The 19957-nt window shown below is 38.2% G+C and overlaps 1 protein-coding gene across 1 annotated transcript; it reads right to left on the reverse strand.

Annotated features, from left to right (window-relative positions):
* Positions 1 to 1148: 1148 nt before the first annotated feature.
* LOC143031947 (uncharacterized) lies at positions 1149 to 11193 on the reverse strand. The gene is made up of 2 exons (XM_076196334.1): positions 11117 to 11193; positions 1149 to 4196 (listed from the first exon to the last, which is right to left on the reverse strand). The coding sequence occupies exon 2, from the start codon at positions 3802 to 3804 to the stop codon at positions 2431 to 2433; it is 1374 nt and encodes a 457-aa protein (XP_076052449.1). The 5' UTR covers positions 3805 to 4196; positions 11117 to 11193; the 3' UTR covers positions 1149 to 2430.
* Positions 11194 to 19957: the final 8764 nt, after the last annotated feature.

A 19957-nucleotide genomic window follows, 5' to 3' on the forward strand; every position in this document is an offset into this window, starting at 1 on the left:
TTATATATATTTTCAAGAGATGTATCAATAAAAAAGATCGAAATACATAATAAGTTGCACTTCCACTATTTTTGCACGTGATCACAACCAATAGTATCCATTCTTAGTCTGATTTTTTTTTATTTTCCTGCAGGTCGCAACAGAAAAGGCAAGAAATCTATCGTGTATCCAGATCTTCAGTCTGCTATTCGCCCAGTTCTACATTCAAATGATATTCCTGTACCACAGCCGCCCTCTGAACTACCAAGCGATGACACGAGCAACTCAGACGATTCAGAATCTTAAGATGCAACGTATACGACACAACTTGAATCTGATAAGAAACCACACCTCATCACCCAACTAGAACTCAATGATCTAGTTCGTGATTTAACACTTACTTAGCAACAGAGTGAACTCCTGGCCTCACGTTTGCAACAATGGCACCTGTTGGATGAAGAAGCTCGAATTACAGTATTTAGGAAGCGTTCTGCAAATCTACAGGATTTCTTCACTTTGGAAAACAACTTGACTTATTGTAATGATATCAGAGGCCTATTCAGTGCCCTTGAGCTGTCCTATGAACCCAATGATTGGAGGCTATTCATAGATGGATCCCTTTACAGCATAAAAGCAGTTCTGTTGCACATTGGGAACACCATGCCTTCAGTTCCAGTTGCTTACTCAGTCATTTTAAGAGAGACATATGAGAACCTTGCTTTTATTCTAGACCGCATAAGTTACAAAGAGCATGAGTGGTTAATTTGTGCAGACTTGAAAGTAGGAGCCATACTTAATGGGCTACAAACTGGATACACCAAATTTATGTGCTTTCTTTGCAAGTGGGACAGTAGGGCCAGATCAGAACATTATATACGCTCAGAATGGCCATCTCGGGAATCTATGACGCTTGGATGCCATAATGTAATTCATGAGCCACTAGTTAAGAAGTAGAAAATCATTTTGCCACCACTGCATATAAAACTAGGCCTAATGAAGCAATTTACCAAAGCACTGCAACATAACAAGCCATGTTTCCAGTATCTCAAAGGGATCTTCCCTAAAATTAGTGATGCCAAGATTAAAGAGGGTATATTTGTAGGCCCTCTTATAAAAGAAGAAGTAAATAATAGATTGTAGGTTAATACATCATATAAAGCTAACAAACATGCCGATTCATTATATATTAATTAAATAAATACAATGAAGACATTTAATCTGACTTTGGGAGCAAAATACATTTATGGAACCTTGGAAATCTCTATTAATTGCATAATTATTAAAACAGCGATTTACAAAAAATTGTGACGTGGCATGAAATTTTTGTTATCAAATTTGAATTCAGCACACTGAACTTCATAATAAAACGCACATGAGAACTATGTTTTTTTCTTAATCCTGAAATTTGTTGTACAGTGTAATTAGAAGGATAGACCCAAGCTGTGGGAGAAATAAAGGGGGAGTAGGGTTGGAAGGAATAAAGCTAACAATCCTCTAAGGCTGTTTGATTGGGATACTACAGAACCGAAACAGCTACAAGGTTATCACTGGACAGTCAATCTGCTGTTCCACTGCGATTCCAGGAACAACTACTGCCATGACCATACAGTCTTCTGCTGGCATGGTTACTGCCACAACTATGTGGTCCTCTGCTGGAACTGGTACACTGCAAGTGCTGTAACACACAGCCACAACTATGTGGACTTCCTTCACTGCATGGCTGCTACACATTTCACGAGGTTTGTCAAAGATAACCTAATTGCTACACTTGCTCAACGGCTTCTACCTTCATCAAACAACTACAACTGGAAATGAACAACTGGAACAACTACAAATTAGACTGCAACTGGGGCAACTACAAACTTGGGCGCAAATAGAAGTAAACTGGCCAAACTGTACTATGAATCAAATCCAACTGGCTACAAGTAAATCTATACAGCAACATGGTCAGCGAACGGATTTGAATAGATGAGGAGAAGAGCGCCATCTACGACTAATCAGTCGTCCACATACATGGACTGCAAAATGATTCAGGTACTCATGCCTCATGGGATCAAACAGCTTGGGTATTTACCAGAACAATTAACATTTTTTGTATATAAACAGAGGACAAATTCCTTATAAGTTGAACTGTAAGAATGAATTTTGTTCACTCATGAATGACCCTACAGTACAGGTAAAACAAAGAGAATGCCATGCTGGATTCTAAGTGTGTAGGTATCAATTGTGTAATTGCCTTTCTGCTGGCTTAATCCAAGACATCAGAAATGTGTGATCTTTTCATCATAAAGGTCATACAGGAATGGCTTCTATCCAATGTCTTGTGAGAGAAATCTTATGTGAAAAACCTGAATCAAAGAGGCCACACTGGAAAGGCTTCTCTTCTGTGTGAGTCTTCATATGTTGTGTGGTATAACCCTTTTATGAAAAAGCAAAGCCACACAGGTCACACTAAAAAACCTCTCCTGTGTGGCTCCTCATATGGTTTGTGAGATAATTCTTTCTTGAGAAAGCTGCATTGCACAGGCCACACTGGAAAGGCTTCTCTCCTGTGTGGGTCCTCATATGTTGTGTGAGAGCACCCTTTCGTGAGAAAACAGAATCACACAGGTCACATTGGAAAGGCTTCTCTCCGGTGTGGGTCATTGTATGATATTTAAGATGATCCTTTCGTGAAAAAGCTGCATTGCACAGATCACACTGGAAAGGCTTTTCTCCTGTGTGGGTCCTCATATGGTTTGTTAGATCACCCTTTTGTGAAAAAGCAGAATTGCACAGGTCACACTGGAATGGCTTTTCTCCTGTGTGGATCCTCATATGTTGTGTGAGAGCACCCTTTTGTGAGAAAGCAGAATCACACAGGTCACATTGGAAAGGCTTCTCTCCAGTGTGGGTCATTGTATGACAATCAAGATGACTCTTTTGTGAAAAAGATGCAATGCACAGATCACACTGGAAAGGCTTTTCTCCTGTGTGAGTCCTCATATGGTTTGTGAGATCACCGTTTTGAGAAAAAGCAGAATTGCACAGGTCACACTGGAAAGGTTTCTCTCCTGTGTGGGTCCTCATATGTTGTGTGAGAGCATCCTTTCGTGAGAAAACAGAATCACACAGGTTACACTGGAAAGGCTTCTCTCCTGTGTGAGTCCTCATATGCATTGTGAGATCATACTTTCGTGAGAGAGCAGAATCACACAGGTCACACTGGAAAGGCTTCTCTCCTGTGTGGGTCCTCATATGATGTACAAGAAGTTCCTTTCGTGAAAAAGCAGAATCACACAGGTCACACTGGAAAGGCTTCTCTCCTGTGTGGCTCCTCATATGCCTTGTGAGAGTGCCCTTTAGTGAGAAAGCAGAATCACACAGGACACACTGGAAAGGCTTCTCTCCTGAGTGGGTCCTCATATGATGCACGAGATGTTCCTTTCGTGAAAAAGCAGAATCACATAGGTCACACTGAAAAGGCTTCTCTCCTGTGTGGGTCCTGATATGCTTTGTGAGATCACCCTTTCGTGAAAAAGCAGAATCACACAGGTCACACTGGAAAGGCTTCTCTCCTGTGTGGGTCCTCATATGATGCACGAGATGTTCCTTTCGTGAAAAAGCAGAATCACACAGGTCACACTGGAAAGGCTTCTCTCCTGTGTGAGTCCTTGTTTTCTTTGTGAGATCACCCTTTTGTGAGAAACCAGAATTGTACAGGTCACACTGGAAAGGATTCTCTCCTGTGTGGGTCATCATGTGATCTTTGTCGAAACACTTTTGTGTGAAAGTTTTATTGCACAGGTCAACCTGGAATGGCTTCTCTCCAGTGTGGGTGATCATATGAAATTTGAGATGATTCTTTCATAAGAAAGCTGCATTGAACAGGTCACATTGAAAAGGCTATGGTGTGGGTTCTGATATACTGTGTGAGAGAACCCTTTTGTGAGAAAGTAGAACTGCACAGGTCACATTGGAAAGTCTTATTCCTGTGAGGGTCCTCACATGATCTTTGAAGTGACTTTTGTACCATTTGAGATCATGCTTTTCTGAGAATGCAGAATTGCAAAGATTACACTAGAAGCACTTCTCTACAGTGTGGATCATCAAGTCATATCTAAGATAATTCATGATATAGCTGTGTTGTAGATGTCACACCAGATCCTCTTCATCATGTCACACACATGGATTCTATGGATAGCTCTTCCAAAGGAATGGTGATAGTTACCCTCTTCCTGGAAAAAAGTAATATGTTTGACATCTCTTTGAAATTGTGTAATACACTATAATAGGATTGTGAATGTTGTGTACACAAACCATTTAATATTCAAGTCACTTTGGACCTAAACAGACCCTTTGTGCTTGCTATAACATAAAATAGATAAAAATACTAACAGATGAGCTATTACTATATATTGAATTCTACTTTTTTATTAGAAATGTACTGAAAACCATCCAGTAGCTACATGCATACTCAACCCATGACAACTGGAATGACTCAAATTTTTCAACCTACAGAGGCATTATATACACAAAACCTGGTCATCTTCCAAGAAGCCTGTGACTCCCTTACTAGTTGTGACATTTGTACCATAATGCTGTCAAAAAATAAACAGATTAAAGGAAATTAAATAAGTTCTCTTTGTGGAACCTTTATTTGATGTATTATCTCAGTTTAGTAGGTGTCCCTGCCTATTAACCTTAGTAAATTCTGAAGTTGGATATTATATGAGTTTTTATACCATTTAAACATATCCCTCCATGAAAACAATGGCCTAATTGCTGAGATCATTTGATCAAGGAATGTAGTTGACAGTGAGGATGATCACTGTCCCAGCCTGCTGAAGAATGTGCTACCAAATTTCACTATGCCCCTATATCTAACTGGTTTGTGACACACTAAAACAAAAATAGAGGTAACTTTATATCCATGCTGCTAAATATCTAGAGAGATTGGAATGTTCCCTAAAAATAACTTCAAAAAATATGGTAAAGATGATCCGAGGTAAGGATTTAACACTGGCCATGTTCCTCCATGTACCTTGTCCATCAGATGGAATTTACAAATCCATCAAACCGCACTGAACATTCAATTCCTGCAAACCACATATCTACAACCAAGACATACACAAATTCTCAGGAATATTAATTATGCCCTGACAATGTTCACATTGACAAAAAGAAAGAGAAAATAGTAGCATGCTCATGTTCACATTTTATGGTTCATACCTCCCTGAGTGAATAAATATTGGTCCTTTTTCTCTCCCAATAAAAGCTTTCATCAACTGTCTTTTACAGTGTTACCAGTGTCATGAGTTTCACCATGGAAGGAAGAACTGTACAAATTGTCTACGATGTGGTCATTGTTCTGTCCGTGACTCACACCCTACTCCTAATTGTGAATCAGAACTACATTGTTTCCATAGCAGAGAAGCTCACTTAATACATTCTCAACAATGCAAGGAGTACTGTCTTCAACAAGACATTCTTCAGCTGACTAGACTTGGTAGTGCCAAGCAAGTTCTTCATTTTAGACAAATGGATGGTGTGGCAAAAACATATGCCTCCTCCCTCCGCTCCATCAAATACAGTTAGGGCACCTTCCTGCCTTTCTCAACCACCAATTGTCCCCCTCCCCCATCCCCCACTCCTATATGAATCCTGCTCCTGCTGTTACAGTCCAGAACAAGTTCTCTATTTTGTAAAATCACACTGTATCATAACCAAATCCCTCCACCTCATCTTGAGCAAAGCGTTCCATTGCATCTTCAACAAAACCCTCTTCTACATCACGAGCAACACCCTCCACAGTACCCTCAGCAACATCACAGACTCTCAAAACAGAAGCCCATATTGCAGAAGTCCATGCTCACACAGATTCCCAATCAATAACCCATACTACACACATTTTCAGCAACAAAATCTGGTATGCAGCAATGTGTTACCTGAATTTTTTGCTAGACCCTCTGATATCCATCCCTCCAAAGCCTCTCTCCCCACTAGAGGACAGAGTCCACCATGCCAGACTGCAGTGCTGCAACCATCCACCCCTTCTAATTTACCACAAGAGGCTGGATGACAGCATTGCTGACAATTGTTTGGGGTGTAACACTTCAACCCATACTAGACAACACATTATGGAAGATTACACTGTACACAATCATGAACACCAACAACACAAAATACTCTCTATAAAAGATTTGTGGGAAAACCCTGTTCCAGACATAGTGTTCCTCAGGGAGATGGGATAGCTCAGAGAAACTGCCTATGGAACAACTACTGCCTATCTTGATGTAAATAAGCTGTACTCAGCAAAGATAGGTCTCATGAAGAGGCATCAGTAGAAGAATTTTCTTCTGCTTTTTTTGGCTTTACCAGAGGTGATAGAAGACTAGGTAAAATTATAGACATAGAAAGGGAGATGAGTTATGGGAATATTTCATGGAATTAAAATTACAGAGCTAAAGAAAGAAATCATGGACCTAAAGAGTGAATCATTGTAATGCACAAAGACATGAGCGAATAAAAAAGAATTAATCAAAGTAAAAAGTGAAAAGGAAAGGAAAAACAAAGATACCACTAATAGTGAGGCCTTAAAAAAGAGGTGAATGAACAAATTAAGGAGGTGACCAAGAAGGCTGGAGGAAATATAGGAGAGGACGACATATGGGAAATCAGAAAGGAATGGAAAAAGAAATTATCCAACAAGTGCAAGAGAACACAAAAGCAACAGTTGTTAAAGTAGTCAAAGGGAAAGAAAATTGGGTTACAGATACAGTGGAAAAAAGTACATAGTAGTATATGGTATAAAGGAAAAACATAACTTAGGTACTTGAGAGAAAAAGAAGAGAAGGAAATAGCAAGAAACATTCTGAAAGAAGTGCAAAGCAGAGTAAAAAATAGAAAAGGAAATAAAAGTGCATAGAACAGGGCAATACACAAAAGAAAAAAATCGACCTCTAAAAATCAAACTAAGATCACAAATGGTAGCAGAGGTATTAGCAAAAGTAGGAAAGTTGTCAAATAGTGAATAGTGGATAAAGAAAAATTAACGATGAGGAAAAAGAGACACAAGACACTAAGAACTGAAGCTAAAGAAAAAACAAGAAAAGAATGGAGACAGAAAAGAAAGAGCTCTATTGGAGAGTACTATACATGAGGCTGAGAAAATAAATGGTATATTCAAGAAAAAGAAACCAAAAGAATAGAGAACAAGATAGAGAAGGAAAAAAATAAAAGTAACTTATATGGGGGTATGCTGATTCAATTATCTTTGCCAATGCTGATGCCAATTCACTCTTAGTTGCTGATGCTGATAAAGATTCCTATTAACTCTTAGTTGCCAATTCTGATTTTTTGATTGATCAATTTTTAATATAAAGTAACTAAATTATGATTTTTACTTGTTTTATAATGTAGATTTATACATGCCAGTTGTTGAACTAATGATTGAATGAAGTTAATGGAGTGCTTATTGATTGACCACTTTATGATTATCAATCTATGATTGTATTATTTTCTATTGGTTGAAAAAAAAGGTTTAAAAATGACCTACTTCAGAGATTTTGACATAACTACCAACTTCAAGTTCCTTGAGTCAACAGATTTTATCACCTCTGTATAATGTTTTCAAAATGTGTGTTATGACACTAGATGGCAGTGCAGGTTTACCACTACCACAGCATATTCCTAGCCACCTCATTCCCCACAGTTGTGATGCTATGTAAAAATAAAAGCAATGATTATTTGGTAGTGGTATCTCATGCACATATGCTGTATGGCTCTATGGGGAAATATATTACTTGACATGACTATAGAACAATGACACAATGGGTAAAAGAAAATACCAGATATAGAAATAATGAAGAACCATTGAGACTACGTTAAATATTTACATCAGAGCCTGAAATTGTGGGTAAGATTGAATAAGACACCAATTGGGAAGAGTAACCATATACTACTTGAGTTTGAACTAAAAGAAGTGTCTATTGAGAGAAATGAGAAACACAGAAAAGGTAGACTGATGTATAAAAAACAAAACAAAAAAAAACATATTTTGGGAAACTTAGAAATTTCTTTCAAAAAGCGAGTTGGGAAAAATTCTACAATAAAGCAATAATGAGACAAGCAGAAGAGAAATGGATGATTATGATGAAAATCTATAATGAAGGAGTGGATAAATATGTACCAAAACAAAAACAGGAAAAGTGAGCATGTGGTCCCTCAAAAACTCAATACAGTTATTTGCTTTCATTGTCATATTTGTGGGGAGAAAGTATAGTCCACCTCTGCCCTTTTTCAATGAGTCGTCTGAGCTTGGTGAGGAAGGTGGTCCTGTATGCTGCTCCTCAGTGCCTCTTTTTTTACTTCTCCAGGAACATTGGCGCCCTTTAACTCGTCTTCCAGTGCTCAAGATGGGGCGTGCCAAGCTTATTATGGATGAAAAGAGCAGGGCCCTTACTCTGTTAGAGCAGGGAATCTGAAGGTGTCAACAACAAAGCCGCAGCCGCCCTCCCTCCTGGTACTGTTCCACCATGAAAGACAGGCTCTGGGGCACCAAGGAAGACTTCTACATGCACTGACAAGGTCCTATGATGAGAGGTACAATCAGACCCATCTATTACAGCCGTTGGGCTAAAGAAAAAGCATCTGGAACCACTGAAAAAGTCTCTGCCAAGAAGATGCTGCTCACGGAGCCTGTGAAGAAGAAAAGACTAGCATTCTGCAAGAAATACAAGGAGTGGACACCACAGCTGTGGCAGAACATCATATTCACTGAGGAAAGCACCTTCAGGCTGGTTAGGGGAGACTCCAAGATTGTCCGTCGACCAAGTGATGTATCAAAATACGACCCGTGGTACATGGCCAAGACAGTGACAGTGTGATAGTTTATTTACCTAGTTGTATACCTGGAACAAATTATACGAAGAAACAGCGTGTGCAAATACTTTTCAATATTTTAAGAAAAAACTTGATGCTGAAAGATACAAAGATGGGTCACCACGAGCATAGCTCCCTTCCCGTATTATACAACTACGTAAGTACACACGATAGTCAAAATGACAGCGAAGATTGGACTAAGAAAAAAAAAAGCGGATCTCAATGACGAGGGAGTACCTGTGTTGTATTAGTAGGGAAGGGGAAAGCTCATGGTGTAGTGGGAAGGTGAAGAAAAAGGAGAAGGGGAGGGATTACTGAGGAAAATGGAAGGAAATGAGGAAGGGAATGAACGGGCCCCAGAAGTCAGAAGGGATCTCAACAAAAGTTGCGCAGATGATAGAGGTGAAAGCAAAGAGATTAGTAAATATGTAAAAATTAGATATATAGATAAGAGCAGCATAATGGAAGGTGAAGATAATTATTTCCATGGATTTAATGAGGGAGATGACAACCTCTCCCGATTAGCAAGTCTAGAGGAAAAACTAGAGAAAATGAATGAACAATGGGAGGTTAGGTTCAGTCAACTTACACGGATTACACAAGTTGATAAATTGGAAGAACTAAAGGACAACCAAAACCTAAATAAACAGAAGAATTAAAAAGACAGTTAAAAGAAGTAAAGGATGAGAATGAGAAATTCAAGAAAAATAATAAAGAGAATAAAGTACATAGCAAAAGAGGTAGGTTGGAGAAAAGTCCAAGAGAACAACAAAATTGAATTTAGAGATATAGTAAAACAACAGATGAAAGAACAAACTAGGGACACAGTTATTAAAGCAATGAGGTAGGAGAAATAGTAAGAGACTTAGGAGATAAATGGGGCTTTTTTTCCGGTGGGCCTTTTTTCCTAGGCATTTTTTTTTTCCGTTGGGGCTTTTTTCCGAACCCCAGGACCGCCGATATCACCCGAAGCCGGATCAAACTACACTCTACTGCGCATTTGAGTAAAAACTGCCCTTGTTCGGATTTGGTCTGTTGTCAGTGAAAATCACACATTTTAAAGAAAATAGTTCAAATACTTCAACTATATGCAACCATATGCTAATTCTTTTCACATAAAATTATGCATTTGAGTAAAAACTGTTCCAGTTGGGATTTGGTATGTTATTAGTCAGTGAGAGTCACACATTTTTTTTAAAGAAAATAGTTCAAATAATTCAACTATATGCAATCTATCACATTGACAACACAATAGTAAGAAACTTAATAGAATGTATTATGATCCATACCACCAGTGATCATGGATGGCGGACTGGACGAATTGTAGCTGTTGCCGGTAATTTTGCAGAGGCTAAAAACGTAGCTTTTCTTTCATCAAATTACATGGAAATCACACATTATAAAGAAAGTAGTTCAAATGATGCAACCATATTCTATTTTTTTATATAAAATTGTGCATTTGAGCAAAAACCGTCCTTGTTTGGGTTTGGTCGGTAATTAGCAAGTCGGACGGTATTCGTAGCTATGGTCGGCAATTCTGCAGAGGATAAAACGTGACTTCTCTTTGATCAAATTATATGGAAATCACACATTTCAAAGAAAATATGTCAAATAATGCAACTGTATATATAAAATTGCGCATTTGAGCAAAAACTGTCCTTGTTTGGGTTTGATCAGTAATTAGTGAGACCACTAATTAGCTATTGCAGGTCTGATCTCAAACGGTATAGAGTACGTACATGACTTTGTATGTGTATACAACATTGAAGACACCTGGTCATTCATTCACGGTTGTAGTCTCCTTAATTACAGATTTGGTTTATCAATTATTTTCATCATGAACAGACAAGTACATTGCAGAACGGGGACGTTTTGGTACTACCACACCGAGGACGTTTTGACTGGATACCCCTACATAAAGCCCAAGTATTCCAAATTTTAATAATAATGGACCAGTGGTTTAGAGTTTATGTGTATTTCTTTACCAAAATCTTTACAAATTACCACCCTTAATTCTAACCTTTTGTTACGGTAAAGTCTAGCCAAAAATTTGGGATAATTTTTTTTAATTTGTATCTTCCTTATTTTTCAAGTTATTTCAACAATTTAAAATATTTTGTTTCTAATAAAATGGTCTCTCATGAGCAACAAGAATTTAAGGGTTACAAAAATTTGTGCCCGTGCCCACCCTTGCTCAGAATGCCATTGAAGAGTGGCAAATGCAAACAAACTACGCATGCACTAAGCTATCTTACCCCCATATCGCTGCACTTACGAATTGAAGAAGACACACTCGTTTCACCTGTGCAAATCACAGCCACGAAAAATAGCTGAAGGAGTGCAACTCAAAGCTTGACTGGCTATGACGTCAAATGTAAACAAACAAGGTGGAGATGTAGTTTTTTTTTATATATATCTTCTCTATTTTTCTATTTATATTTTCTGTTCTGTTTTATATTTTATATCTATTATTTTTACATATCATATTTTGTATTTCCTATTAATTTATTTCATATATACATTTTCATTTTATATTTGTATTTTATATCTATATTTTCATTTCCTATTTGTATTTTCTGTATCTTGCTGTGGATGTGCTGTGTCCTGCGACACTGCTTCTTACCCAGGGCAGTGGACAGGGTGCAGGGATGACCCGTCATCTAGGAGGTGCTAAGATGGGAGGGAGGGTGGAGGGGTGTGGAGTGTTTTCGGGGGTGGAATGGGTGGGAGTGATTTTGTGCCTTGTCCTTTTTGGCTACCTCCCTGGTAAGGGGGAAGAAGCCTTGGTATATGTATGTATTTGTATTTTCTGTGAGAAATGAGAACGGGAGTGGAGAGGGAGTTGGGAGATAGGGTGGATGAAAGAGTATTGGGATGGTTTGGACACATGGAAAGAATGAGTGAAGACAGACTAGTAAAAGAGGTGTGGAAGGAGTGAACATGAGGGGGTGACCTAGGATGAGATGGATGGATGGGGTAAAAGGGGCTTTGGAGTAGAGAGGAATGTCTGTCGAGGAAGAACAAGAGAGGACAGAAGATAGGGGTGAATGGAGAATGGTTGTATATGGATGATGTTGCGATGTACGAGGTGGAATTGATTGGGGATGGGGGTGAGGGGGTATGTGTGAGAAAAATTTGACGCAACCCGAAAGGATTTCTCCCCGTCTTCTACTTTTCTGCATGAGGGGACGGAGAGGGGGATCGCCGATTTAATGAAGCGGCCTTGCTGTGGATGTGCTGTGTCTTGTGACATTGCTTCTGACCCAGGGCACTGGACAAGATGCAGGGATGACCCGTCGTCCAGGAGGTGCCAAGATAAGAGGGAGGGAAGAAGGTGGAGGGGAGTGAATTGTGAAAGGGTTGAAATGTGTGGGAGTGGTTTTTATGACTTTTTTTTTTTTTGGCTGCCTCCCTTATAAGGGGGAAAAGCCTTTGGTATATGTATGTGCATGTATGTTTTTTATGTCACTATCTTTATTGTTGTTTCTATTTTCTGATTTCTAGTCTCTATTTTTAATACTATTGTGGAAGTACGGCCGGACAAGCCAGGGAAATGAAACCAAGGCACACAAGACGTAATGTATACATGAATTAAATGTATACTACAGGGCTAGAAGGTCCGGCCCGGTGAAAGCCTACGAGTGTCGTCGTGGGCTGGGAGTGAAGGGAGGGCCACTTGAAGCCTGGAGATGTCGTGCCCGAGCCGACTTGCTGGAGAACTGACAGTCTCGGCAAGGGAACGTCCTTTCAAAGGAGGCGGACGGGTCAGAGAGGTCCCCGGAGAGCTTTTACGAGTTTCTGATTGGCTGCTGACTGGGGCTAGTCGAGACGTCCTGCTAACTTCGGCGAGTATATAGCCCTAGCTCGGGTGTGTGACGGCCAGTCTGGTTTTGACCAGCGCCTCGTCACCACACTATATCTATGTTTTATTTTTATCTTCTATTTCTATTTTCTATTTTTATTTTCAATATCATTTTTCTATTTCTATATTTTTCTATGTCTACTTTTACTTTTATGGTGCAGTTGTGATTGCTGACACGATAGAGCAACTGCAGGTGGAGACGGAACACAGAAAGAAACGGTCTAAAAACGAGCAAAAACAAAACTGACGTGATGTGTGTAGGGCGCATAAAAGGAGGATATGAATATCACAGCAGGGATACTTCAGTGAAGGGTGACATATGACTTGAAGAATAATGTCAAATATTTTTCACAACTTCAAGCTTTATTCAACATTTTCCAACATTAATGGGAGTGCTGTACTACTTGTAACTCACCTGATTTCTGTGGTTTTTCGTTTCTTTGGTTGTTTCTGCTTAATTTTTCAATTCCCTGACACACTCACTTCTCTCACTCTACAATTTACCTTACCTAAACCCACTAGCTCTGCTAATCGTAATCATGCTAGAGTTCCACTTGCATCTTCTCGTTCCACACACACACTGACGTACACACCGTCGTGCGCCCTCCTTCCTACACCGGCCGTGACCTTTTGACCCCGTGCTAGGGATGCCAACTGTGCACACATATCTGCACCACATTCACACCACAAGTACACAATTTGCAAAAGGCAAAGCAACGCCAACATTACAGAGCCCATGACATTTCCATTATAAAAATATTACAGTACACAATCTACAAGTGAAACATTATCGTCATATTCCACAACTTAATCGTTACAAAGGTGTTCCATTATTGTCATAGCATTCTCCCTCACAAACAAATCGTTACAAATGTGTTTCATTATCATCATAACAGATGTGTTCACACACACACATACACAAAGTACCTCACACCAAGACAAACACAAACGTCACATGAGACACCTAGAGAGACTGCACGTCATACACAAACACCTGATACAACACATCACACCTAGACTTCACCGTACAGACTACTTGTCCACCACGACTCTCCTTCGGGCGGTGTACACAAAAAATCGTGTATAGCCGCGCATATTTACAATGTATCCTTTTACCAGCTTTGACTGATCGTGACCAGACGTGTCATGATGTGCTGGGTTTTGTCTAACTAAGTTTCACGGAAATGAGTCCGTCTGTATCCAGCGGCAAGCGTGAGGAAAGGCAGCAGATTCTCAGTAGACGCGCTATGGCTGGCCGGGTTCAGTCCTCGCTGGTTATATTTTTACTTTTATTTATCTGTAAACATGTTATATGTAGTTTTAATGTATATTCACATCGTCCACCGAATATATATACTATTACCTGTTCTCCTCTCGCCGGGCAAAATTGTTCCACCACTCCAGGAAGTCTCTTTCGTCGCCCGGAACCAGGATATGTCCCAAAGGATTACAAAGGCGGAGCATGCTGACAGGAGACCTTTTGGTCCATAACTACGACGGATTCGAAAAAATAACAATGATAAATAAATAAACAAGCAAAAATATATGAATATTAATGATAATAATATACACAAATAAATGCATAGGTATAGTTGAATAATAAACAAACAGGTAAATAGTGAATAATAATGAATTGACGAATAGCTAATAATAAATGTAAATCAAGCAAATAATGATAAACAAACAGACAAATGATAACTGTGGTACATTTTTGTTTGGTCGTCGATGATCCCGTTCTTCCTTCGCTTGCTCCTCCTGGGTCGGTTCTTTCTCCTCCTTGGAGCACTCGATCCCACCCACCAGGGTCCCTAAGCTAATTTCCCTGTCTCTGTCTCCTCCTAACTTGTAATACTTCTGGCCCCTCCCTTGCACTCACATTCCCACCTCCACACACGAGCGGTCCTTCCCAGGCACTGTCGACCCTCGCCGATGCGCGGGCAACACCCCCCCCCTTGGGGGGTACCAACGCTCGCGCCCTTTGCCCCCCCCCCCCTCCCATCGGGGTTGCCAACCGCCCGTCTACGTCCGCGCCACATCCACTCACACTCACACCACAATAACAAAAGAAATAAATATAAAATAAATGACATTCATTACAGCATCTTGCTTAGGTATTTATCTAAATGATTTTTCAAGCTTCGAACTGAAGTACATTGCACTGCCTTTTCAGGAAGTTTATTCCATTCATTAACTACACGGTTGGCGAAGCTGTTTCTACCCACTTCCAAATTAAATCTATTTCCTGACATTTTGAGACCATTATTTCTTGTCGGATTCTCATTCAGTGTAAATTTTTTTGTCACTTTTGATGTCAATTCCCTTTAGAATCTTGAAGACCTGTATCAAGTCACCTCCGAGTCTATGTTTTTTTTTTTTTTTTGGGGGGGGGGGGTATTCATAATGTTTTCGTCGATTTTCGTATGATTTATTTTTGATATTTGGAATCCGCTTTGTAGCTCGCCATTGTACTTTTTCCAATCTGTCAATGTCTCCAAAGAGATTTGGTATCCATACGGAAACAGCATATTCCAAATGTGGAAGAACTAATGATTTATATAGTTTGTTAATGAGAGATGGACTTTTGAAGCTAAAAGAAAAAAAAAAATCGTGCAATCAGTCCTAGAATACTATTTGCTTTCTCAGAGGCTGAAATACACTGCTTAGATGATTTGAGATCGTTACTGATAATTACGCCGAGATCCTCTTCTCTTTACACTTTTGTTAACGAACTTCCAAATAACATGTAATCGTACTTACTGTTACTTTTACCTATGTGCATTACCTTGCATTTGCTTGTGTTAAATTTCATTAACCATTTTTCAGACCATTGCTGTAGTTTATCTAAATCTTTTTGAATTGGTTTAAGTGATTATTTGCCATTCCGCACAGTTTTGTATCATCAGCAAATTTCGAGACAATAGGTTTTTGACAAATTGTCTATATAATTCATATATTCTATGAATAGAAGTGTCCCAAGAGCGGAACCCTGAGGAATTCCACTCATAACATTTTTCCATCTAGAAGTTTTGTTGTTTAGAACAACTCTGTTTTCGATCATTCAATCAATTACTAGTCCAACTTAATAGGCTACCACTTATTCTGTGTGAAGCTAATTTAGTAAGTACTCGTTCGTGAGGGACAGTATCAAAAGCTTTTGCAAAGTCTAGATATATCAAATCTATATTGTTTCTTTTGTCATAATTCGAGAGGAGTGTATTGTCGAATTTGAGTAAGTTAGTCACGCAAGAACGTTTCCATCTGAATCCATGCTGGCTATCATTTATCAAACAGTTACTTTCTAAATGATGTTCGATAGCATCTCTGATGATAGTTTCCATCATTTTTCCTACGATTGAAGTCAAACTTATAGGCCTATAGTTATTTGGTTTCTTTTTGTCACTTTCTTATATGGGAATAACGTTAGCTAGTTTCCATTCTCTTGGGACATCTCTGGATACTATGGATTTCTTGAAAATAATTTCTAATGGAACAACAATCTCATTTTTCATTTCCTTTAAGATTCTTGGATGCCAACCGTCAGGCCCTGATGTTTTATTAACTTTGAGTTTTTATATACACCTTTTAATATTTTCTTTTGTTATATTTATCGTAGTAAGTTCACCCTAGACTTTTCACATGTTTCAGTTTGGAGTTCACTTTAAGCTGTTTCATTTACAAAGGATTACAAAGGCGGTGCATGCCGAAAGGAGACCTTTTGATCCATATCTAGGTCGGATGCGAAAAAAATCATATTAATAATAAATGATAAATAAAAACTATAATAATGTATATAAAAATAAAATACATAAATAAATGCATAGGTATAGTTAATAAACAAACAGGTAAATAGTAAATAATAATATATTGACATATAACTAATAATAAATGAAAATCAGACAGACAAATGATAACAAAACAAAAACAAATGATATAAGATAAATTATAATCAGTACAGCATCTTACTTAGGTATTTATCTAAATGATTCTTAAAGCTTTGAACTGAACTACATTGCACTGCCTCTGCAAGTAGTTTATTCCATTCATTAACTATACAGTTGGCAAAGTTGTTTCTACCCACTTACAAATTAAATCTATTTCCTGACAGTTTGAGACCATTATTTCTTGTCGGCTTCTCATTCAATGCGAAAATTTTCACTTTTGATGTTGTCAATTCCCTTTAGAATCTTAAAGACCTGTATCAAGTCACCTCTAAGTCTATGCTTTTTTAGGGAAAACAGATTCATATGTTTTAGTCGATTTTCGTATGATTTATTTTTTATATTTGGAATCAGTTTTGTGGCTCGCCGTTGTACTTTTTCCAGTCTGTCAATGTCTTTAATGAGATTCGGTGACCATACGGAAACAGCATATTCCAAATGTGGAAGAACTAACGATTTATATAGCTTGTTAATGAGTGATGGACTTTTGAAATCAAAAGATCGCGCAATCAGTCCTAGAATTTTATTTGCTTTCTCAGAGGCTGAAATACACTGCTTGGATGATTTGAGGTCGTTACTGATAATTACGCCGAGATCTTTTTCACTATCCACTTTTGTTAACGAATTTCCAAATAACTTGTAATCGTACTTACTGTTATTTTTACCTTTGTGCACTACCTTGCATTTACTTGTGTTAAATTTCATTAGCCACTTTTCAGACCATTGGTGTAATTGATCTAAATCTTCTTGAATATCTAATTGGTTTGAGTGACCATTTGCCACTCCGCACAATTTGGTATCATCAGCAAATTTGGAAACAGTAGATTTTAGTCCATGGTCTATATCATTTATATATACTATGAATAGAAGTGGCCCAATAACGGAACCCTGAGGAACTCCACTTGTAACATTTTTCCATCTAGAAGTTTTTTTCTGTTTTCGACCATTCAACCAATTCCTATTCCAACTTAATAGGCTACCACTTATTCCGTGTAAAGCTAATTTAGTAAGTAGTCTTCCGTGTGGGACGATATCAAAAGCTTTTGCAAAGTCTACGTATATTAAAGCTATATTGTTTCTTTTGTCATAATTCGAGATAACTGTGTTGTAGAATTCGAGTTAATCACGCAAGAACGTTTCCGTCTGAAACCATGCTGGCTATCATTTATCAAACGGTTACTTTCTAAATGATGTTCGATAGCATCTCTGATGATAGTTTCCATTATTTTTCCTACGATTGAAGTCAAACTTATAGGCCTATAGTTATTTGGTGTCTTTTTGTCACCTTTTTTGAATATGGGAGTAACGTTAGCTAGCTTCCATTCTCTTGGGACATCTCCGGATATGATGGATGTACGAATACTGAGCAAAGTAGTTGTTTAAAATATCACACGTTCCTTCATTTGAATATTCAAGTTAACCATCAGCAGATAATAGTGGCGCAGTGTGATTCCTAATAACCTTTTTATCTCTAATGTAACTAGAATTCTCTGGAATTCTCTTTGGATTTATCAGTGATATTAATTTCGTATTGTCGTTTTTTATTTCTTTTTTTAATCTCTGTATTATCACATAACTTTGGTAGTCATTAGGTGCACCCTAGCACTTGTATTTATAGGCCTGTTTCTTTTTAGCAATATTTTTTTCCGTTTCTTTGTCAAGCCATTTTAGGCAAGCCTCATTTGAGAGGCGTCTGTCCTTAAACGAGATGTATAAATCATCTTAGCAAGTGTATTTTTAAACATTACCCACATCTGATCTACAGTTCCTTCGATTAATTTTTCCTCCCAATCTGTAAACTGAAGCTCCTGACGTAGTCCTATGAACTGAGCTTTACTGAAATCGGGTATTTTAGAAACACAAGTATCTATTCTAATTTTTTTCAGCATTTTGAATCTAAGTTGTGATTGCTACTTGCAATAGTTTCACCAACTTCTATATCGGTTATTATGGTTTCATGGTTACTGATCAATAGATCGAGTAAATTTCCATGTAATATTTTATTGTGAATTAGAAATACCTCCTAAATTTGGCCTTCCATAAACAAGATAAATGATTAGGGATACACACACACACACACACACACACACACACACACACACACACACACACACACACACACACACACATATATATATATATATATATATATATATATATATACATATATATATATATTTGCACAGATTTTCTATTTCATAAGTCCTTTGTGTGACAATGACATAGCTGACAGAAATATTTAATATGTATTTTATATTCATGAGATTAATAGCATGTATATATGTATGTATATATATATATATATATATATATATATATATATATATATATATGTATGTATATATATATATATATATATATATATATATATATATATATATATATTAGTCCAGACATCGTTAGGTGACGCAGTTGGGGGGGGGCGTTGTCTTGCGTTAAGTTTACATATATTGAATTTCTGAAAGCATCTAGTTCTCTTGAGTCTTTCAGACAGCTGATGTTTAGCTTTTTTGAAGGACATGCGCGCTGATCGGGGGGACGAATTCTAAGATTTAGCTTGCAGGGCAGCATAGTATGATCAGTTGAGCAGTCTGCCCCTCTCATTGCACGTGTAGTGTGAACATCCTTCTGGTCACACTGCTTTGTTATTACAAAATCAATCATATGCCCATGTTTGGACCGTGGGTGAGTTCAAGTGGTTTTGTATTTGCCCTTAACCCATTCAACTCCGATGACAAGATGTCTTGTCATTTGGTCAAATAAAACAAAAAATCATAAAACACCAAAATGTTTGATCAAACACCAGAAAAATATGACGTCAGTCCTCGCTTCGCTCGCAGCGAAGCGAGGACTGACGTCATATTTTTCTGGTGTTTGATCAAACATTTTGGTGTTTTATGATTTTTTGTTTTATTTGACCAAATGACAAGACATCTTGTCATCGGAGTTGAATGGGTTAAGTTGAAACGTAGTGTTGGTGACTACGAGGTTAAGTTCTGAGCAGAGTGTTAGCAGTCGAAGGCCATTGTTGTTCATTTTTCCCACCCCGTGTTTGCCAATGACACGTGGCCATAAGTGGGCTTGCTTTCCTACCCTTGCATTGAAATCACCGAGCAGCAGAATTTTGTCCTCTTTAGGTATTGCACTTAGTGTTGAGTGTAAGGATTCATAGAATGCATCTTTTTGTTCTTCGCTGGAGTCTAGTGTCGGGGCATATGCACTAATCAAGGTTATGCAGCGGTGTTTTGCAAGAGGTATACGCCATGTCATTAACCTTGGAGATATACCAGTGGGAGACTCTGTTACTTTTTCAAGT

Source organism: Oratosquilla oratoria, chromosome 12 (assembly GCF_046742065.1).
Source record: "Oratosquilla oratoria isolate Oo_2021 chromosome 12, ASM4674206v1, whole genome shotgun sequence".
In the NCBI taxonomy this organism is placed as follows: Eukaryota; Metazoa; Arthropoda; class Malacostraca; order Stomatopoda; family Squillidae; genus Oratosquilla; species Oratosquilla oratoria.